This window comes from Onychomys torridus, chromosome 11, assembly GCF_903995425.1.
Source record: "Onychomys torridus chromosome 11, mOncTor1.1, whole genome shotgun sequence".
NCBI classification, from domain to species: domain Eukaryota; kingdom Metazoa; phylum Chordata; class Mammalia; order Rodentia; family Cricetidae; genus Onychomys; species Onychomys torridus.
This window is the reverse complement of record NC_050453.1, coordinates 37,764,795-37,788,200: the sequence shown is the minus strand read 5'-3', so window position 1 is coordinate 37,788,200 and position 23,406 is coordinate 37,764,795. Positions and strand designations below refer to the sequence as shown.

Genomic DNA, 23,406 nt, shown 5'->3' with positions numbered 1-23,406 from the left:
TTTATTTTATAATTGCCTGCTGAACTACGATAGTCTGTTTCCAGATGGTGCCCTTCCTACAACCTGCACACAATCTCTCCTTGTTCAGAGCTAGTCAACCTCCGGCAGCAGCTCCAGCTCCCCCTCCCCACTTAGGGCTACAGAGGAAATCCTAAGGAGGAGATTTCCACCCCCTCTCCAGGCTCCAGCAGTCTTCTAATGACGTCATACGTGGGCTGAACTGGAGTCTACTGAGGAGGAGAGGGAATCACTCTTCTGGAGTACTGTGCTGTGCGGGACAGTTTGTCAGCTGCGGCTGGTTCCTGCCCTCCTCCATGCAGCAGACAGCACAGCCACAATGCCTTCTCTGCTGGATTAGCGAAAGTCCACAGACAGCCCCAAATTCCATAGGTGGCGACAGTGCTATAAAAACAAATTGCTTATTGCTTGGATTCAACGGTCAGAAACAAAAATGCAGTTGCCCCTGAAGTCAGAGACGAACAGACTTCTACACTGATCTTTTAGAGAGCAGGGAAGGACGAAGTTTCCGGATTTACTTTTCAACAGACACAAAAGGTATTTTAATGTTTCTCTTATATTTACTCAAAATTCTATGTCAAATGCGTAATTTTCCTTTGTACTAGAAATTAAGAGACCTACCAAAGAGCTTTAGCAGATGCTACTGATTCGAATCTGAAGGTTTTGTGTCTTTCTGTAAAAACTAGTCATGGAGTGCTTCACGATTACCATGTAGTGCTTGAAGTTCAAGCTAGAGTGACTCTAGACTACCCATACATGCTGGGTTTCTGAAAACAAACTCTCTAGTGATACTGGAAAGGTTGACAATAACTCACTCAATGCCTAAGCTCCTGTGGCTCAGCAGTCAACAACAAAGGATGTAAAGTCCAGAAAACCATTGTGAGCGCGCCGAGGTTCTCTTCTGGACGATGGTGTGCATATGTGTGTGTGTAAAGATGTACACCAACTATTGGGAATTTCAAAGTGTGGCTACAAAACAAAGCTAAGAACTGGTTAGCTGAATGTTTCCAACAAAACTCAACTACAACAGAACAAAACTCTTAGGAGACTAAGTTAATCTATGATATCTCTTGTTACAATTAATCATTTTAAAGTGTTTCCTAAATTTACCTACAACAGAAAATTTCATTTCGGATTAAAACTGCTTCTAACTGGAATTAGTTGCAAAAGTAATTATTGATACAAATATTCAGGACTGAGAAGTATTAGGGTCACAAGGATTAACAATATGAACTCAGAAGATTTAACAACTGAAAAACAATGGAAAGGTCAAAAGTCTGTTTTAATTAGACCTAAGACATAGGTGTCCTTCAATATTCTATCGGGAGCTTTGTTAATCCTGAGAATTATGAAATTAACTGCTTACCAATAGTAAGCTTTAACACCAAAGACAGCCAAGTTTGTTATGATGGGAGATTCCTGGACCTTTAAACTTTAGTGGTCAGAATTTTCAACAAATAATGATAATGTTCAGCTCTGTTTTTCCAACTTTACTTCAACATTAAAACTCTCAATTCTGAGAGTTTTGTTAAATACATATTTTACAGAAGAGTCTGATAAAATTTCCAAGTCATACATGATTTTGAAACACCATCATCTCTGTTACTGCTTGCCAAGATAAAAGCAGGACTTCATTCAACATAAGGTCTTCCAATGCCTTAGGTAGGCATTTAAGTAGGGTGTGTGTGTGTGTGTGTGTGTGTATGTGTGTGTGTGTAAATCACAGATTTGTCTGTCTGGGGTCCATTTCTAGGGCTGTTCTCAGGTTAGTACCTCAAACACATCTGACAACCAGGAAAGTCTTTATCTCCCTGGTCAGTACTTCTTATAGCTAACCTCATATCTCAGGCACAGACAAAGGAAGTAATCCAGGCATTTATTTCTTATTACAGTTGGCAATACAGCAACCACAAAGAGAAATACAACTAAAAAAATGAATACAACTGCACAGATTTTTTTTTCTTTCTAAAAACCACTACAGGCAAAGGCGCAGATTTAAGCCTCAGCGCACTATAACTAATTTATAACATTCTTTTGGGACCTAGGAAAATCTTAACATAAATAGAAAGGTTTTACGAGGTAATGCAGATTTATGGATCTTTCACTTTTAAAACTGAACATATGGGGGAAACATTAAATAAGAGAATAATTTTAGAAAATGTAATAGTAAACAAGTTTTAAAAATCAGTTCTTTGCTCATGACGTATCTAGTCTACTCCTTAAGAATGTGCCTAACTCTGCTATAAGGGATAATGAGATCATCACTGCTGTAATAAGGAAGCATAAAACAAACACCACAACCATAATGAGCTTTTAATTGCCATTTTTTCTTTTATCATCTTAAGACTGATTTTCTGAATCATAGTGACGCAAGGCAGATAATTGATCAAAACACCAAAAATCCTCATGTTTTAAATTTAAAGTTTCCTTGTCTCAGTAGCTTATTTCATTCTAGAAAGTATTTAAATATTTTTGAGTCAAGAGTTTCTGTTCTATTATTAAAATGATACAAGGAGATTTAGGAAAAGGAATCTATCTCTGCCGAGAGGCTAATAGCTTCTCCTGATTTTATTTGTACTGTTCCCTGTTTGCTTGTTTTTAAATAAAGTTACATTTCGATTCCAAGAATTTCCTGCAAATATAACTAAATCTGTCAACAGCTTTTGTATAGGTAACTCTTGGAGGGTAAAGGATGCTCTGTGAGGAAACGATGACTCTGGTTTGCATTTCCCAGGGTCAGAAGGCACCGTGCAGAACAGGACACATTGTGTGCTGTGCTCCAGCACCAGTCTGCACAGAGGACTTTGATGCAAATGTTAGGACTTCACCAAAGAGCTTCTTCCCACATGCTTCCCATTCTTTGCTTATTTTCATTATCTACCCTCTTTGAACACAGCACTAAACCAAGATACCCAAACTGAGGAGGCTTGCTTTCTGAGAGCAGGTGGCAGAAGTCTGCCCAGCAGCTCCAAGTCCATGTTTCACTAACAAACGTGTGCACGTGCGTGTGCGTTCTAGTTAATCACATAAACACCAACTGGCAGAATACACATGGACAGAGAGGAGTGACAGTAACAAAGTATAGGTGCAAAAAAAATGACAGAGGTGGTGCAGATGGACCTGCACATGCTTTTGCACAACGAAGGAACAGGCCAGGGAAAGTCACGAGCCATACATACCAAGATGCCTTCTGTTATGGCAGACACGACGGAACACAAGCTGCAGGTCCAGTATTTGAACCCACCTGAGTGTTCTCTTCTCTGGATCTTCTCTTTGTAAGTGAGACACTGCTCTTAGTCTCCTGACAGAGAGTAGTTTGGATAGCAGAGCCATATGATGATGTGGTTAATTAAAAACATCAATTCTAGTGCCTTCTGCCTGGGTTCGAATTCAGGCTCTACCTCGAGACAGGGTTTCTCTGTGTAGCCCTGGCTGTCCTGGATCTCGCTCTGTAGACCAGGCTGGCCTTGAACTCAGAGATCTGCCTGCCTCTGCCTCCTGAGTGCTGAGATTAAAGGGGTGCACCACCGTCCGGCTTGGCTCCCCCCCCCTGCCTTTTTTTTTGAGCTGAGGATCAAACCCAGGGCCTTGCGCTGAGCTAAATCCCCAACCCTTGGCTCTCCCTTTGAACAGCTGTGTGACTACTGATGTGGGCACTATCAGCTCTGGGGTGACAATGAGTATCAGAACCATCTGCCTCCCTGGGTTATGACAACACTGGTTTGGTAAGGGGCTGGAGATAGTGATCTCCCCCCGAAAGCACCCCAGGTATCCAGTAGTGTCATTGCTGTGCTGACAGTCCCAAGCATATACCACGTGGGGTCCAACCTCTTCAATCAAGAAGCAAGGGCTCTGGCAGAGGAGCAGGTAAGAAAAGCTCCCTGGGTGCCCAGCGGGCAGCATCAAGCTGCTGAGTCTGGCTTGCTCACGAACCTGATCACATGAATACACTCCCCCACTCCTTCCGTCCCCACTCCTGCACTGCTGTCTGGGATTAACTAAAGAGAAAGGGAGAGCTCTGGGCTTTGGAAAGTTACAGTGTTGGACTCTTAAGAACAGGTACTTCTCCTCGGCCACAGCCAACAGGACAGTCCAAGCACTGTGTCCTGTGCCTAAGTCTTGCCACCACAGATACTGACTGAGGGCCAGGGACCTCAAGATCTAGACCTGTTTTTTAATATCAGTGCCTCTGTCCTTCCACACATCACGGGGACAAAAAGGTTTTTTTGTACAACAGCCAATTTGGTAATGCTGCTGAAAATTAGGAATTTTTTTTACCTAAATACAAACCACTAGACTTTCACCTATAAGCATTGAGCATATGCATGCCTGCAGTTCAGGAAACACAATTACCCACGATGACTGTGAGTATCCTGTCATTCTTAAACCTGTCTCCAGTCTCAAAAGCAGATGCTACAAAAACATGTGATGGTAAAACTGTTTGACTTGGTAGGTTAAAAAAAAAAAAAAAAAAAAAAAAAGGTCGCCTTTAATCCCAGCACTGGGGAGGCAGAGCCAGGCGGATCTCTGTGAGTTCGAGGCCAGCCTGGGCTACCAAGTGAGTTCCAGGAAAGGCGCAAAGCTACACAGAGAAACCCTGTCTTGAAAAACCAAAAAAAAAAAAAAAAAGTCATGGTATTTAGTGCAGACGAACTTAACTGGCCTTATATGATATCATTATACTCTGAACAGTGACTAGTAAGACTACCTAGACTGCAGTACTAACCAAGCAATGCCTTAACTACTACCTTATACACATTAGGTACTGTTTTCAGTCTTCCGAGAGTGGGCTTTCTTTTTTTTTTCCCCCCAAGACAGGGTTTCTCTGTTAAGCCTTGGCTGTCCTGGAACTCACTCTGTGGACCAGGCTGGCCTCGAACTCATAGAGATCTGCCTGGCTCTGCCTCCCCCGTGCTGGGATTAAAGGCGTGCACCATCACCGCCCGGCTGAGAGTGAGCTTTCTAAAGGAAGGAACTTTTTGGGTCTTAAAAGCTCTCCTTGCACCTCGAAGTGTGCCTTTCACAGGATGGCACCGATCAAAATCTCTTTAATGAGCTCAGGGACAAAAAGTGCAATATAAGGTGGCAGCTGCAAGAGCTGGAGATCTACTCTTTAAACAAATATCAACATTCTAACTTAATAATGAACTGAAGAATTGAAGTCAAACCTAATCTAGTAGTCCCGGCCCTGGGTGTCCAGCGAATGCTGCGGTGGGTGGAGTGAGAACCGTCCCCACAGACGCATGTACTTAGACACTTGGCCAGTGGGTGGCGCTGTGGGGTTAGGAAGTGTCCTGTTGGAGGAAGAACGCACGCGCGCGCGCGCACACACACGCACACACGCACACACACGCACGCACACGCACACACGCCTTTGGGACGTCGCCCCTCCTCCTGCTCCTGTGATTTCTGTTTCCGGTTCCTGCCACCACGCCCTCCCACTTCCGTTCTCCCTTACATGGCTTTTGTCGTGGTGTTCTATCGTAACAACAGAAGAGTAACTAACACAGAAGCGTTTTTGTTTTTTGTTTTTAAATATTACTGATCTAAGAATGACTAGCTTAACGTCACTGTAGAAAGCAACAGGCTTCACAATATTTTTGTTCAAGTTTATCATGTATTTTGATCATATTCATTCGCCATTCTCTCTCCTAGTCTTTTCCCAAAATAATTTCCTATTTTCACAATTCCATATTTTCAAGTCAGGTGTGACTACCATGTATGTCTATATAGAACCTAGGTTCAACAGATTTGCCTTTTGGAGTCTAGCCTATTTTCCTTAGTAAGGTGACTCAATTCCATCTATTTATCTGCAAACGACTTGACTTTGTTCTTTAGGGTTGAACCATTATGCATATATACCACATTTTCTTCATTCACTCTTCTCTTGATGGATACCTAGGCTGATTCCATCACTCAGCTCTAGTGAATAATGTTGTAATAAACAAGGGTGAGCAAACACCTCTGAAGTATGTAGATTAAGTGTCCTTCAGAGATTTCTGGGAGTGAAACAGCCCAATCAGCAGTTCTATTTTCTTTCTGTTGTTGTTTTTGTTATTTTTTGAGACAGGGTTTCTCTGTGTAGCCTTGACTGTCCTGGAACTCGCTCTCTAGACCAAGCTGGCCTCCAACTCACAGAGACCAGCCTGCCTCTACCTCCAGAGTGCTGGGATTAAAGGTGCGTGCCACGAAGGCCTGGCTTGGCAGTTCTATTTCCTGTTTGAGGACCCTCTACATTGACTCCCACAGTGGCTTTACTAATAATACTCCCAGACTTGTGGATAAAAGTGCCTCCATCCTCATCCTTGCCAGCATTTGTTATGTTTTTAATAACAGCCACTTTTAGCAGGGATAAGATGAAATCTCAATGTGATTTTGATCTGCATGTAAATTAACATTAATTCTTTTTACATTTTCTCTTCACTCAATTGCTTTCCAAAAGACGCTGTGGTACAACTTCATTTCAAAATGAAGGCGTTTGTTTGGACCCTAGGTGTGCTGCTCTTTCTACTGGGCATTGGTCATTGCAAAGGAGGACAGTTCAAAATAGAAAAAATAACCCAAAGGAGATATCCCCGTGCCACAGATGGTAAGGAGGAAGCAAAGAAATGTTCATATACATTCTTGGTACCTGAACAAAAGATAACAGGGCCCATCTGTGTCAACACCAAAGGTCAAGACACAGGCACTATTAAAGACATGGTTACCAGGATGGACCTGGAGAACCTCAAGGATGTGCTTTCTAGGCAGAAACGAGAGATTGATGTTCTGCAGCTGGTGGTCGACGTAGATGGGAACATTGTGAACGAGGTAAAGCTGCTGAGAAAGGAAAGCCGCAACATGAACTCGCGAGTCACTCAACTGTACATGCAACTACTACACGAGATTATCCGTAAACGAGATAACTCACTGGAGCTTTCTCAGCTGGAAAACAAAATCCTCAATGTCACCACAGAAATGCTGAAGATGGCGACAAGGTACAGGGAACTAGAGGTGAAATATGCTTCCCTGACTGACCTTGTCAATAACCAGTCTGTGATGATCACGCTGTTGGAAGAACAGTGCTTGAGGATATTCTCCCGACAAGATACCCATGTGTCTCCCCCTCTTGTCCAGGTTGTGCCCCGACACATTCCTAACAGCCCCCAGTACACACCTGGTCTGCTGGGAGGCAATGAGATACAGAGGGATCCAGGGTATCCCAGAGACTTAATGCCGCCACCGGACCTGGCAACAGCTCCCACAAAAAGCCCTTTCAAGATTCCAGCAGTAACTTTCATCAATGAAGGTGAGTTTACTCTTACTGGTCAGATGGAAGAAAGAAGTTAGCATGCTATACCATTCAGGCAGCAATGCTCTTAATAAGCCCTTGTTCTTGTGTGGGGATGTCATTACACATGGTCAATTAAAATTTCAATTTTAGGAAGTAGTAGTAGGATTTGACATAAAATCCCTCTCTTCTCCCTGCTCTAAGTTTCTAGGTGCTTATATAAAGCCCCCCCCCCCCCAATAGTACTCTTCCATCCACATTCTTACAATGGAGGCTGCTGTCAGTGAGAGGAATGACCACTGACACACTATAAAGACCCGCTCTGCACCTGAACCTGCAGCCACAGCTCCACCTCCTCCCCACCCTTCAGAAGCCTTTCTGCTCCTCTTGCCGGCATCCTTTTCCAAAAGAACGTCTACAATTCTGCTCTCCTTCTCCTCAAGCCTGTGCAGACTCAGAGTCTGATCCCTAACACTGCTCTGTGACTAATCAGACCCTGGGCTCCTGCTCTTTCCAACTTCAAAACATCTAGCTCTGTTACCTCAAGAGAAAAGGGGTTCTGTTTTCCAAGGCTAATGTTTTGTCAACATTAAAAATCCCTACGCTGATACCGAGAGCTCGGCCTCAGTTTCTGAATCCCTTTTCTCACTGCTTTCATTGAGTCTGGACTCGGGGACCAGTAAACAAGCAGACTCCTTTGTCTCACTTAGTAACGTTCACACGTGCTTCAATTTTCTCATGAGCCGTCTCTGGAACCTTTCATAAGATGACTTCTTCTTTACAGCGGAGGGAAACTCGGATGCCCAGAAGGAAAATAGAAGCTATTTACTTACTGAAAAGGCAGGAGATAGGAAAGGCTGCAGAGAACCAGCCCAAGGTGGCTGTCTGCAGCAGTGGGGACCACTGCCATTTGTACCTCTGCTTCAGACTTCTACACTGTCACATCAGAGTCTTCTACCTTCCCTGGTCTTCCACTGACACCTGCTTTGTTCACAATGTGAACGAGCTGTCTTCAAGACACTGTACTTTCAGAGTTCCCCCACATCTCAGGACATCAAAGGTCACCTGGGATCTTGGTTTAAGAGACACTGGCCATCTGCGTTAGGACAGTCTATTACTTCCTGTGCCAAGACCTCCTCTACTGAAATATGGGTGATCAAGGTTTACCTCAAGGCTTTAAAGACTAATGCTATGCCTCCCAAGACTCAAACAGACATTACTAAGCAGCTCTTTCTCCACGTCATGAGCTATTTCTTCAATCTGTTTTCTACTCCATACTGAACTGTAATTACTGAGGTTTGTTTGTCTCCCCGCTTGGACCAAGTCTGGCATGTCATCTTGTAGAACTGTATTTGAAGAATGAATAAGTAAGCCCCCAAATAATTATTTTGTCAAACCTCCACAGGCCTCAAGTTTTGTTTATTTCCACAAATACCTCTACTGTGTGTGTTGCATACATTTCTTGAATTATATTACTTTTACAAGAACCCACAGCACATCCAAGAGAAATGCATTTGTTGCTCAAACTGCTAAATAGTCTTTTAATAAAAAGCCGGAGCCAGATATTGGGGTCAATGCTGCAAGATGCGAGAGACAAAGGAACTAACCACCTCTTACCTCTAAGACTCCTCAGCCTGAAAAGGCTTCAGTTCCTGTCTATTCACGCCTTATATACCTTTCTCCGCCCAGCCATCACTTCCTTTTTAGTGCTGGGATTAAAGGTGTGTGACTCCCAAGTATTGGGATTAAAGGTGTGTGCCACCACTACCTGGCTGTTTCTCTCCTAGACTGAGTCAATCTCATGTAGTCCAGGGTGGCTTTGAACTCACAGAGATCCAAATGGATCTCTGCCTCCCGTGTGCTAGGATTAAAGATCTGTGCCACCACTGCCTGGTCTTATGTTTAATCTAGTGGCTTTTCTGTTCTCTGATCTTCAAGCAAATTTTATTAGGGTACACAATATATCACCACATGCATTCTAAAATATAAGCTCCTTTCTGGCAGACAGATATGTCTCAACTGTTGGTGCTAAAATATTAGATGATTTGATAACACAGAGCCTCTTTTTTTTTCCCTTCGAGACAGGGTTTCTCTGTAGCTTTGGAGCCTGTCCTGGAACTCGCTTTGTGGACCAGGCTGGCCTCGAACTCACAGAGATCCACCTGCCTCTGCCTCCCGAGTGCTGGGATTACAGGCGTGCGCCACCACCGCCTGCCACACAGAGCCTCTTAAAGTGGTTAATCTAAGGGTCTTCATGAAAACAAGTGTTAAGAGCAGCAACCATCAGGGTATCATTAAATTAGGTAAATGATGATCATTAATTAGTAACCCACACCCCTTAATTTTCAAAAACATGTACAAAATTATCCACTGGAATTAGAAAAGAAAAAACATTCATCTTTCCTATCCTTTTCAAAACAAGTTTTATTAAGCTTTTAAAGTATATGATTTATCAGTACAGTAGTTCATATGTTATTCATAGAAAGATAACTGAGGTGTATTTTATCAAGCAATGGGAGGTACAATTACAGAAGTTTGGGAACAACTGCTGTCGAGTTTTCTAAGTAGATCCTGAAATTTAAGTCAGTGGCATCATCAATTTTAGAAGAAATGAAGATGTGTATATTTATTTATATAACAAACCAAGAAAATGCTTTACAAAACGAAAGCATCATTTTTCTTAAAGATTTATTTATTTATTATGTACACAGAGAAGAGGGTGCCAGATCTCATTACAGATGGTTGTGAGCCACCAAGTGGGTGCTGGGAATTGAACCCAGGACCTCTGGTAGAGCAGTCAGCGCTCTTAACCTATGAGCCATCTCTCCAGTCCCTGAAAGCATCATTTTGAAGGCTTTTCATTCACAGAACTTCAGTACAAGAAAACTCAAGGAATTAAATGCATGCCAGGGATTTGACACGCCCAATCCCTAATGTGTGTTTCACGTTCACAAAAACAATGGTGTACACAGCAGTCCTAAGAAATCAATCTTGAATGTAAAAATTAAAGCACAGAGATAAGCTTTTCACTATTGTTTTTAGTCAACATTACTTCTGTTTTACTCTATAAACAAAGTTATGGACACAATCGGCCATATCACAACAAGTGCCACTTCCCTCGTTCCCGACTTGGGTCAGTGACTTGGCCTGTCTTATATGTATGCCTTGAGTAAGGCTAGTGCTGAATGAACTAGATGCCTGTCATGTGCCCTCCAGTTCTAACGCCCTCACTCCTAACAAATATACACCATTACAAGCAACAGTCAATACGGCTGCTATTTTATCTCTTTGTGTAATATGATAAAATTATTTTTACAACCCTAGAGAAAAGTGTCTAATACTGTTTGGACAGTTATACAAATCGATTAAAAACAGACGGCTATAATGCTCACATATGTTCTGGCTCCAAGCGAATCGTTACTATAGTCCACATGTAGGGAGTTATTCTAGAGTCTCTGTATGCACAGTGCAAGAGACACAATAACCTGTACTACTTAAAGGGCATCCAGCCAGCTATAAAATGACAAAGACTGTGACTCCACTTACATGAGGTACTCAGAGTCAAACTCACCACACAAAATCTTTTCTGCTTTGAGAAGAATTAAAATGTGTATTATAGGAGATGAATGAAGCCTATTTCAAGATTACTGAATGCAAGAAAAGGGTAATAAAAAGTTTGATTTTAGAGGAATGGCTATACCCTTAAAGGTATACAGTCTTCCTGTCCACACCCTTTGAAGGTATACAGTCTTCCTGTCCACACCCTTTGAAGGTATACAGTCTTCCTGTCTACACCCTTTGAAGGTATACAGTCTTCCTGTCCACACCCTTTGAAGGTATACAGTCTTCCTGTCCACACTCTTTGAAGGTATACAGTCTTCCTGTCTATACCCTTTGAAGGTATACAGTCTTCCTGTCTACACCCTTTGAAGGTATACAGTCTTCCTGTCCACACCCTTTGAAGGTATACAGTCTTCCTGTCCACACCCTTTGAAGGTATACAGTCTTCCTGTCCACACCCTTTGAAGGTATACAGTCTTCCTGTCCACACTCTTTGAAGGTATACAGTCTTCCTGTCTATACCCTTTGAAGGTATACAGTCTTCCTGTCTACACCCTTTGAAGGTATACAGTCTTCCTGTCCACACCCTTTGAAGGTATACAGTCTTCCTGTCCACACCCTTTGAAGGTATACAGTCTTCCTGTCCATACCCTTTGAAGGTATACAGTCTTCCTGTCCACACTCTTTGAAGGTATACAGTCTTCCTGTCTATGCCCTTTGAAGGTATACAGTCTTCCTGTCCACACCCTTTGAAGGTATACAGTCTTCCTGTCCACACTCTTTGAAGGTATACAGTCTTCCTGTCTATGCCCTTTGAAGGTATACAGTCTTCCTGTCCATACCCTTTGAAGGTATACAGTCTTCCTGTCTATGCCCTTTGAAGGTATACAGTCTTCCTGTCCACACCCTTTGAAGGTATACAGTCTTCCTGTCCACACCCTTTGAAGGTATACAGTCTTCCTGTCTACACCCTTTGAAGGTATACAGTCTTCCTGTCCACACCCTTTGAAGGTATACAGTCTTCCTGTCCATGCCCTTTGAAGGTATACAGTCTTCCTGTCCACACTCTTTGAAGGTATACAGTCTTCCTGTCCACACCCTTTGAAGGTATACAGTCTTCCTGTCCACACCCTTTGAAGGTATACAGTCTTCCTGTCCACACTCTTTGAAGGTATACAGTCTTCCTGTCCACACCCTTTGAAGGTATACAGTCTTCCTGTCCACACCCTTTGAAGGTATACAGTCTTCCTGTCTATACCCTTTGAAGGTATACAGTCTTCCTGTCCACACCCTTTGAAGGTATACAGTCTTCCTGTCCATACCCTTTGAAGGTATACAGTCTTCCTGTCCACACTCTTTGAAGGTATACAGTCTTCCTGTCTATGCCCTTTGAAGGTATACAGTCTTCCTGTCCACACCCTTTGAAGGTATACAGTCTTCCTGTCCACACTCTTTGAAGGTATACAGTCTTCCTGTCCACACCCTTTGAAGGTATACAGTCTTCCTGTCCACACCCTTTGAAGGTATACAGTCTTCCTGTCCACACCCTTTGAAGCCCCAAATTTCTGAATCAGGGTAAATTTGTTCAATAATATGCAAAGCATTAAGTTGCTTTGGATTTTCAAAAATAAAGATGATAATTTTCTACTAGTACTTTTAAGAATTTTTATTAGTGTTAAATATGATCCAGAGAAAGAAGCTAATTTCTATAAAAAACTATCATCTAATTCTAGAACAGAAATTTTAAAAGGCATGCAAAGCAACAAGGAGAAAATGTTTCTGTCAAGATCAACAGTATACAGTGGGCTACTAGTGTATTACAAGAAGCAGGCATGGCCTTGGGACATTCACTGTCTGTACTGAAGGGGAGCACAAGCTCTGCTTCTTCTACCCTGTCTCCCACCAAGCAATCAGCGCTGCCATTTCCTCAAGCTGGAAACACAAGGTTCACTGTCAAAAAAACAGAATGGGTTGGTAAAGTCGAAGAGAAATTTCAATTTCCATGTATTGGAAGTTTTATCAAATGGGAACTGCATTCAGACAACCTAGAATTCTTCAATTTGTTTAAACATTTAAGCACCTTTTAAGTAGCAGGGAAAAAAATCTATCTGCTAAACAACAAAGGCTGACACATCTTTACGTTGCCTAGCAGATGGAATGTTTGAGTGCCGGCAGTAAGGTTTCCACTGCAAAGCTGAGTCCCAAGTCTGACCTGCTACAGAACCCTCCTGTCCAGGCAGAAGTCAGGGGCTACTCAGCCTGGCCTTTGTCACCATCCCAAACTGTGACATTTCTAAATATTTTACAACCACTTACATTAATCAAAAGGGCCACTTTGAAGTAGATATTTTACAAAATGTGAACTGTCACACTGTACTCAAGCGAGCACGCAGAAACACTGTGAGGCCCAAGTAGAGAAGCAGCAGGGACAGAGTGGGGACCTGGAACCTGCTTAGACAGGGGCACTATTTAAGTGTGCTGCCCACAAAGCACCCCTGTGTCATGAAGAGAAATACTACCAGGCCTTAAATAAGAATTGAAAATAAAATAAAACACACTCCTAGACTCTCTAACTTCCCTAAAAGGCACAATCCAGGAACAAAATGTGACTAACTTTAGAAATTCCACCATGACTGGACTTTTCAAGTAAAACAATCAAGCACATGACTGAGCCAAGTCTCTGGCCCACCTGACAGGCTGTAAACATCCTCCTGTCATTTATATTTCAGACACAGAAACCTCTAAGAGCTGTGTAAGAGCAAACACACTTCGGTATGTAGTCTGCATGTGGCTTAGTGAGGCCGCCAAGTCCCAGGAAGCCCAACTTCCATTTCTTCCACTTGGCGTAGACACAGGAAGACAACTCCTGCTCAATGTCAGCCATTACTTTACATCCTTACCACATGTTCTGCCTGAAGTTCATCACCAGCTCACCACACTGCGGGAACTAACCTTTCCTTACCAGTTCATCACCTCCCACTTAACCGCAAGGTTGTTCAGTTATCTCTGGACCTAGAAATAGTCTAGCCTGTACTAGATTCAGAAAAGACCATTCTTTTAAATTAAAACCCTTTTTTCATTTGTGTGCATGTGTCCAAAGGTTGACACTGGGCATCCTCCTTGACTGATCTACAACTGAGATAAGGTCTTCCATTACATAAGAAGTTCACTGATTTGTTTAGACTGGCGACCAATGAGCTAAAGGGAGCTTCCTGTTCCTGACCTCCAAGCCAGCACTGGGATTACAGACATGCCCAGCTTTTATGAGAACACTATAAATAGGTCCTCGGACAGGAGGAAGTTATAGACTAAAGCCATGGATACCCAGCCAAAGATTAAAGTCCCTGTCTATGAATATACAAATACATAACCATGTGTCATGCAGACTAATCAAAGTATGGGATTGGGAGTCCTCACTTTTCCTCACACTTCTCTCCCTGGTCAGAAATTAAAGTTTTCATTCTTTCTGAAATGTAATTCTTCTTCTCCGGCCTGACTACAACTATACTCCTATAGCATGAAATTGTTCCTCTTTTAAACTTTTTAACTTAGTGCATTGGTGTTTTGCCTGTATGTATGTGTGAGGCTGGAACTGGAGTTACAGACAGTTTTGAGCTGCCATGTGGGTGATGGGAACTGAACCCAGGTCCTATAGAAGAGCAGTCAGTGCACTTAACCACCAAGCGATCTCACTAGCCCTGAGAAATTGTTCTTACATGATTCAGGAAAAGAAAAAGAAGTAACATCCGTATTTATGGGATTTTCCACAAGAGTAGCAGTGTTTTGTGCCACATGTAATTCAGTAGAATGCAGAGTATGTGTATGGTTAAAATCAGGTGTTATTTTTAGTTTATGAATTTTTATAACTTGAGGGTTTTCAGTAATGTCTTATTTCTCTGTGGTAGAAATGACTATACCCTAACCTTTAATGAGCCATACTGAATATCTTCATGAGCATTTATGAATTAAATAAAGTACTGAAGTAATTTAGGACATTACTTCTGCATGTGACGATGAGAACAAAGAGGAAAAGGGGACTACCGACAGTTACTGTAACGACATTAGTTAAGTACTGTGCTAACAACAGCTCTGAGGACAGAGCAGCACAGTGCATACATTCCAACTCCAGCACTGCAGGCTGAGGCAGGGGGATCTGGAAATCTCACAAATGGGAAAAGGGAGAGAAACCTCTGAATGCTTTGACTGAGACCCCCAAATCCACTCATGACTTGAAAAGAGAGGACTGAACCAGTTATGACAGCAAGGGCTGTACCTCCAGCACTTGGGAGATTGAGGCAGGATGACTGTGATTTTAAGACAACCTTGTACCACACCACCATTCCCAGGCCAACCTGGGTTACATGGTGAAATCCCATGTGAAGATAAAAAACAAACAACTTCAGCAAACTTTTTTTTTTTTTTTTTTTTTTTTTTTTTAAATTGACAGGGTGGAGAGATGGCTCAGAGGTTAAGAGCACTGACTGCTCTTCCAGAGGTCCTGAGTTCAATTCCCAGCATCCACATGGTGGCTCACAACCATCTGTAAGGAGATCTGGCGCCCTCTTCTGGCATGCAAGGATACATGCAGACAGAACACTGTATACATAATAAATAAATAAATCTTTAAAACAAAACAAAAAACCAAAACAATTGTCTCTGAGGCCTTCATAATAGGTGTAAAAAAAGAAAATCTCAGAAGAGAAAAAAGAAGCCAATGAAACTTTGTGGGCAAAAAAAAGGAGAAGAAAAGCAACACCTAATGTTACTTTAAAACATATTTACTTTTACGTTTAAACATTGTGAACGTTTTTCCAGGTTATTTTATTTTTTACTAGTAATCTGTAGTACACATACTGACAAATTAAAAAATTTGTAAGTTATATATGAAATACAAAAATATGGAGTAGAAAATTTGGCATATAGTTTTCCATTTCCTTTTATTTAAAGTGAAAAGACTGATTCATTTACTAACAAACTTGACTGATGCCCAGTTATAAGAGCAGAGGCAAAGCTCTACAACACAGGCCATCTCCATCCTCAGGGGCGATCCAGAAGGAAGAGCTCACACTCACCGGATCCCTTCCAATGACAGAAAAGCTGTAGTATTTACATAATGAAATTAACTTATCTTAGTAAGAGCCAATGGGGACAACACTATGTTCTTAGCACAATGTATGTAACACATTTCTCAAAATTCCAGTAATCCTATTATAATTATAGAACAGAAATTCTTTTAAGAACTTTGACTATTTTCAGATATTTAAAAATTATGCCAGAATTTAAAAGTATTAGTAAAAAAAAATGACAAATGGCTTTAAAAACTTTCTCTTATTCAAATGTATTTTCATTTTAGCATATTTTTTTTTTTCTGAGTCATAATTTGTGCGTGCTCTTAAAAGGAAAGGCTTGAAAGACTAGTGTAGGATGGAACTCGAGGATATTCAGTAGAGCTAGAGGGTGTTTTCTCTAGACCCTACAATGTACAAATCAGACTCCAAATGACTTAGCATCATGTCTTTGTCATTTTTAAAAGTTGAAATCTTACTGGCTAAAGATACAATGTCTAGGAGGCAAGAGCCATGTGACCAGCCTTGACAACCTGAGATCAGCTCCCAGGACCTACATGATGGAAGGAGAGACCTTGCCCCTGCAGGCTGTCCTCTGACATGTGTGCACAGAATAAATTCCAAAATACAGAACGGCTGGCACTATGAAAGAAAAAGACAAACATTTCGTAGCAACTCAAACATTTACCCGGGAGCAGAAGAGCACATGAGCAAGGGCTTACCCCCACCTCACATGACCTTAACTACTCTCTGCGTAGCATTAAAGCCACCACAGGGCCACTGAGCAGCTTTGGTAAGAAAATCATTTTTAGCCATAACTCAGACAGTATCTTAGGAAGAAGACATTTAGATCAACATTCCTACATTTTCCACTAGTTTTAAGACAAGGTCTCCACGGAAGCCAGGCTGGTCCAGAACTCAAAAGTGTGTTCGTTCACCTTACACTGTGGCCATCATCTGGCCATTCGCCTACTGGACTTAACACCTGGCCTGACATGCATTTTTTTATGTGAAGGAAAGTGAAGATTACGTATTTTTGGGAGATCCATTTTCTTTATTTCAGGGCTTTTTAGCATTTAATGAATGAATGAATGAATGAATGAATGAATGAACATGACTGTGTTTCCAAAAGGGAAACACAATACTTAATACTGACAAGGCTTACTAGACTGTAGTGCTCCACTTCCACTGAACACACAAACTCTGTGTGATCCACTGAAATGAAAGATCACACACTCTGAGCCTGGCACCAGGAAAATATGGTTCAAAGCTGCAGCATTTTTTAAGTATGAAAAAAAAGGGTAAGGTCAGTAAGGATGACGTCATTGAGCACAGTATTAATTATTATAGTAAAATCAGAAACAATCTGAATGTCCATATGAGAGAGGAAGAAAACTGAGGTACCAGTGGCTACTCTAGTGTCAGAATGAAGATCACAGCTTCAAGGAAACATCTGTCAAATACAAAAGACAATATGATGCTCTATGTGTTTTCAGAGTGCACATTGATAAAGTACAAAGCAGAGAAGAATGGGAGATGAAACAAGTTAATGCTTTGACTAGTGGGGCTGATTGCACCCGTTTGGTTTTAATATATATTTTAAATTTAGTTTCTTTAACTTTTATAGAGCATTATGCACACAGCAGATAAAGTGTGGTCATCTCTAAAGATAGAAATATGAAGGTAAGAATCTTGATTTAAGAACTATTTTAATACTTATCTTTTACATTTCTCAAACATCACTGTTTAAATTACAGGGCCATTCAAAGACTGTCAGCAAGCAAAAGAAGCTGGGCACTCAGCCAGTGGGATTTACATGATCAGACCAGAGAACAGCAACGGACCGATGCAGTTATGGTGTGAGAACAGTGTGGATCCTGGGGGCTGGACTGTCATTCAGAAAAGGACAGATGGCTCTGTCAATTTCTTCAGAAACTGGGAAAATTATAAGGTAAATGAGTGAGTTCACACTTGGGGAAGGTGGACCCAAGCAGGTCTTGCAATAGTGACCATGCTAGGCAATAAACAAAGCATTCAGTTGAAAACATAACTGTCCATATGATTTTCATTATCCAGCAAAAGGTTTATACTCACCTCTAGTTGCACAGCTAAAATTAAAATGTGAAAAAAAAAATTAAGATATCCTTTTAAATGCTCCTTTGAGTAGGGATAACTTATACACACACGCACATTTTACAAAGATAACTTAATTCTACTTCAGTAATTTAAAATCTATTTATTTATTTGTATGAGTGTGTTTTGCCTGCATTTATTATGTACACAATGTACATGCAGTGCCCATGGAGGTCAGAAGAGGAGTTGGATCCCTTGGAACTGGAATTCCAGGTAGCTGTGAGCTGCTGTGTGCTGGGAATCCAAACCACTGAGCATCTCTCCAGCACTTCAAATCCATGTCTTAATGCAACGACTTGTTTGTTTATAATATTGTAGCATTGAAGCAATAACAAAGTATACAACTTTTAAAAAGTGACCCCCTTCTTGAACTATTTTTAATAACCATGCTTTAAGTTTGTATCATGACATGGGTTGTAGGGTTATGAACACAATAAGATTCCTAGATAGAACCAAATCATGTGATATCAATTTGAGGAAGTAACAACTGGTGTGTTGATAATTCTGATGTTCATAATGCTAATTTGTGAGTGAGATATATATGTGTACATCATCAGTTAAGGACACTGGACAGGGAGGAAGAAAAGGCTTTCTAGAATGCTAACTCCTTGTTTAAAACTGTGAAGTAACCACGTGGTTGCTCGTTCTTAGGTAGAATTTTACTGCCAGTTAAGGGTGAAACATTAATATGTCCAGTCAGAAATGATGGAAATGTCCAAACAAGTAACTGCTTCCAACGGACATGGACACACACACACACCACCTTCCTTGCAGTCTTTGAAGACAAACTTTCAGTGTTAAGATGAAATTTACTAAATTTATTCTGCTGCAAACCTCCAATGTCATGTCAAATGCTTATTAAAATAAGGCATTTCTTTCAGATAGTAATTTATAATTTTCACAGGGTGAACTTTAAAGATTACTACAATACTTATTTTTTTAACTTATAATAAAATAAACGATTATTTGTTTTAACACACACTATCATTTTGATTGAACAATGGTCATGATTTTATGTACTCTCTATATACATATACTTCGAAGACACACAGCTTTGGATGACGACGGTGTGATCAGGACTGAGGGAGTTCAGTCAGTGTTTTTAGTAGCTATCAACACAGCCTGTGGGGTTTTCTGCTTTTACTTTTTGTAGCATTTGAAGCTACATAAATTAGTATTAACATTAAGATAAAGCAGAGCAAAACAAGAAGACTTCCCTAATCCCACGGAAGTCAAATTACCCTGAAGGAACAATATCCTCACCCTACTCAGGGTCCAAACTTAACTTGTGGCTGTGGCGACATTTACTGTCTCTATACTCATCTATATGTTTCTGTTTCTGTGTTTATTAACAGAAAGGGTTTGGAAACATTGATGGAGAGTATTGGCTCGGACTGGACAATATCTATAAGCTCAGTAATCAAGACAATTATAAGCTGCTGATTGAATTAGAAGACTGGAGTGACAAGAAGGTCTATGCAGAGTATAGTAGTTTTCGTCTGGAACCCGAAAGTGAATCTTACAGACTGCGCTTGGGAACTTACCAGGGGAATGCAGGAGATTCTATGATGTGGCATAATGGTAAACAATTCACCACACTGGACAGAGATAAAGATATGTATACAGGTAAAACAAACAAACAAGCATGGCTGTACAATTACCACCTTCTATGCATTAAGAGTCAAGTTACTAAAGTGTATTATATGCTTCCAAATCTCAGAAAGGTTATTTTGGACACAGTCAACGGGAATATAATAGAACTTCGTTTTTAGGATTTCTAAGGCAACCCCAACGTTCTTTGGGAAGAACAAAGTCTGAGAGAACCAAGGCAAAACCAAGCTACATCTGCTTGGAAACGAAACTCTGCCTAACATTCATATACTAGCTGGACCTTATCATATGTCAGAAACTGTAGATCTGGAGATTTAGCAAGGAACTGAATTTCTGCCCTTTGGAGGATGCCTCCAAGAGGAGCCAAAATAATTTACTAGGTGCTGCTAGACATCCTTAGAAAATGGAAACCAAGTAATGCGTCTTGGTTTCGTGTTCTGTTGCTGTGATAAAACACTGTGACAAACAGCCAAGGCATAGGGAGAGGCTGAAGGGGCTCATTTCAGCTCATAGCTCCAAGGCACAGCTCATTGTACCAAAGAAGTTATGTGGCTAGAGTGTGAGGGAGTCAGTGACATCACACCCATAACCAGGAAACTGAGTGTCAAAGTATGCACGCTAGTGCTCTTAAGACAGTTCAGACCTCTGCCTAGGGAATGACAACCACCTACAGCAGGCAGATATTCCTACCTCAATTACCTTAATTCAGAGACTCCCCCAGGAACATGCCCACGGGCCAAACTAACCGACACAACCTCCAATGAGACTCCCTTCCCAGGTGATTTAGATTATGTCAAGTTGGCAGTAGGGAACAAAGTATGGCGGTCATCAAACCCTTGGATGAGTGTTGTTTAATAATGAGATTCAGATGATGACATCTCATAAGAACCTTTCCTCAACAGCTTATTAAGCAGTTATTACTTACCCAGCAGCATATTGGGCACTATTTTAACTTATTTTCTACTAGCAGAAGAAGAAGAGAAACAGGACGGGAAACCCACCTTTCTGCTCACAACTCAATTGATTACGAGTTAGGCTATTTTCAGACTTCAATTTTTTCTCAAGCTCTACCATCTACCTTAGTCAATCTGTTTTATCTCTCCTTTCTCTTCATATACTTCTTACACAGAAACACTGCATTTTATTTACTCTACTGTGCAGAAAATGGAATTTATATAAATGTAAAGTAGGCAAAAACTGAAATGAATAAGGTAGTTAGTTCCAGTGATGAGTGACCAAGATGAACATGCCTGGAGTTAGTCAGGGGCCCGTCACTCAAATTGCTCCAAAGGAAGGACACGTTCTTGACAGCTTGTAAAGTGTCATATGCAGAAGAACGTTTACTTTAGTGTCTGTATTTCTCCTGCAGGAAACTGTGCCCACTTTCATAAAGGAGGCTGGTGGTACAATGCCTGTGCACACTCGAACCTCAATGGAGTATGGTACAGAGGAGGCCATTACAGAAGCAAGCACCAAGATGGAATTTTCTGGGCTGAGTACAGAGGCGGGTCATACTCCTTGAGGGCAGTTCAGATGATGATCAAGCCTATTGACTGAAGACAGATGTCTCTGAATAAATTCCACAGAACTTCACTTTTCAGTTCCCCAAATGTAAACATTACATGCTACTTGGCACAGTTTGTAAAATAAATTGTGCTGTGACTATAAGAATGTATCTGTGAATATATGCTCCATTCTCCTTTAATATGCTACAGAAGATTATTTGTATGCAAATCTGTTATTTTAAAAATTATATTGACCGAATACAGGTAAATGTAAATATCTGCCATGATGTAAAACAAAGCTTTATTCTGAATCAAATCCAAATACATGATCAAGATACTTAATGATTTATTTAAAAACATGTAACACTGCTCTAATTTTCAATGAAAAAATAATTTTAAGACTTTAGCCATACAGTTCATTTTATTTATGAAAATATAGACAGGAAATTAGAGAAAGATCTCTAGTTTTGCCACTAAAAATATGTTTTTCCATTGAATAAAAATTTAAAATGAAAATTTAAACTGAATTATGTTTTTCACTTGTAATTATTTTCTTCCAATAATTTAGGACACAAAATACAATATGAATCACTTTTAAATGCATAACTAACACCCTCATTACTTAAATGGGAAATGCATAAAAACAGATTAATTTCTTGACACTCATGATATGCTACCACCAAAATCACCTGATACATGTTATATAATGACAAAAGCTGTGGGATACTGATATCACAAAAGAGAACAGACAATATACCACTTTTAATATATATCTGAATTACGATTCTAAATGTATTAATTGCCACCCTATCCCATTTATTAAACTTTACCTTAAGAGAAAAAACGTCTAGCTATAGGCTAGGGCATGTATAGCTCAGTGGTACAGTGTACGCCTTGTATTTATGAAGGCCTGAGCTTGATGCATGACAGCGGCAATAAACAAACAAACAAACAAGGTCTGCCTTTTACTTGTGAAAGAGACTGGATAGCTTCCTAAGCACCACTGCATACTTTGGTTAAGGAAACAACTTCCTCCCAATGACACATTCACTTCTTACAGCCGATTAGCCCTTGACTCACTCGTGAAGCTAATATTTTAAAGATGTGAGATTTACACTTACTTAAAAAGAAAATGTGACAAGAACTAAAAATGAGCAAATGTTCACAGACAGAGGCGGTTTAACACGGACGGCCACTCAGACAACGCAAGCGCACAGATCAACACTTCTCCTGCTGTATCACAGAGCAGTTTACAACTTACAGCTCAATGCCAGCGGTGTTCGTTTTGCCATCAACCAGCACTTCACTTAACCCAAATCTGACACCAAAGACAAATCCTACAGAATCTTCACAGATTTAGAAGTGACTAAGGAGAAAGTAACATACAAACTAGCAAACGGGATGAGTTTCCAAACTGCCGTTAACGAATGGGTGCATTCTACTGTCACACAGTTGATGCAGATCTGCTCCCAGGAAGGAGACCCAAGTACTGTCTATACTGTCAGCGACACCATGCAGAGTGTGTGTGTGTGTGTGTGTGTGTGTGTGTGTGTGTGTGTGTGTGTGGATGGGGGTGTGAATGACGTCTTCAACTGAAAAATATCCATATTTTCAAGCATGAATTTACAGTGATCCAGGCAGTAATTTTAAAAGTAATAGAAAGGTTAGGCATAAACAGCTATAGTAGAAAGAGAATCTTGAGGAAGAATAGGTTAGGTTACTAGGTGAGGTCTAAAATCATCAACGTAGGCATGGTGGTACACACCTATAATCTTAGCATTTGGGAGGTGGGGGCCGAAGGATCAAAAATTCAAGGCTGGCCCAGGCTACCTATTGAGGTAACCCAGGCTACAGGTGATTCTGTCTCAAAAAGTTAAAACAAACCAACCAACCCAAAACTAAGGCTGCCTTTCCTGCAGTAAGAATGGACTCTATAAACCTGTCTTCAAGTTAGCTCATAGATGGCAAAGTAGTGCAGGTATTATGTGCAGGTATTTTTAGTAAGTGGGCTGTAGAGGCACACATCTGCAATTCTAGCATTTAGGAGGCTGAGGCAAGATAATCCTACCTTCAAGGCCAGATCCTGTCTTATAACTCGCTCCTAACTCAGAAAAGAGTCTTATTTGGCCTACATATATATTGGGTTTGGACCATAAACAAATCCAAACTGATTCTTATTGTTAAGAGATGCTGTGAAGTTTACCTAAGTTTTAAGTTTTGCCTGCACTCAATGGAAGGCCAT

At 40.9% G+C, this 23,406-nt stretch overlaps 2 protein-coding genes across 4 annotated transcripts in view; one reads left to right on the top strand and one right to left on the bottom strand.

Moving 5' to 3' along the window:
* The window catches only part of Ralgps2 (Ral GEF with PH domain and SH3 binding motif 2), a 137,706-nt gene that overhangs the window by 33,583 nt on the left and 80,717 nt on the right, over positions 1–23,406 (bottom strand). The window lies entirely within an intron of this gene.
* Angptl1 (angiopoietin like 1) lies at positions 98–21,691 on the top strand. The gene is made up of 5 exons (XM_036202026.1): positions 98–555; positions 6,461–7,306; positions 17,673–17,866; positions 19,404–19,674; positions 21,029–21,691. Exons 2-5 carry the CDS (start codon positions 6,487–6,489, stop codon positions 21,214–21,216), a joined length of 1,473 nt encoding a protein of 490 aa, XP_036057919.1. The 5' UTR covers positions 98–555; positions 6,461–6,486; the 3' UTR covers positions 21,217–21,691.

Coding starts and splice junctions, on each gene's coding strand:
- Angptl1 (XM_036202026.1), top strand. CDS start 6,487: ATGAAGGCGTTTGTTTGGACCCTAGGTGTGCTGCTCTTTCTACTGGGC. Junction 7,307..17,672: donor AGTAACTTTCATCAATGAAG/GTGAGTTTACTC, acceptor TTTAAATTACAG/GGCCATTCAAAGACTGTCAG. Junction 17,867..19,403: donor GAAACTGGGAAAATTATAAG/GTAAATGAGTGA, acceptor GTTTATTAACAG/AAAGGGTTTGGAAACATTGA.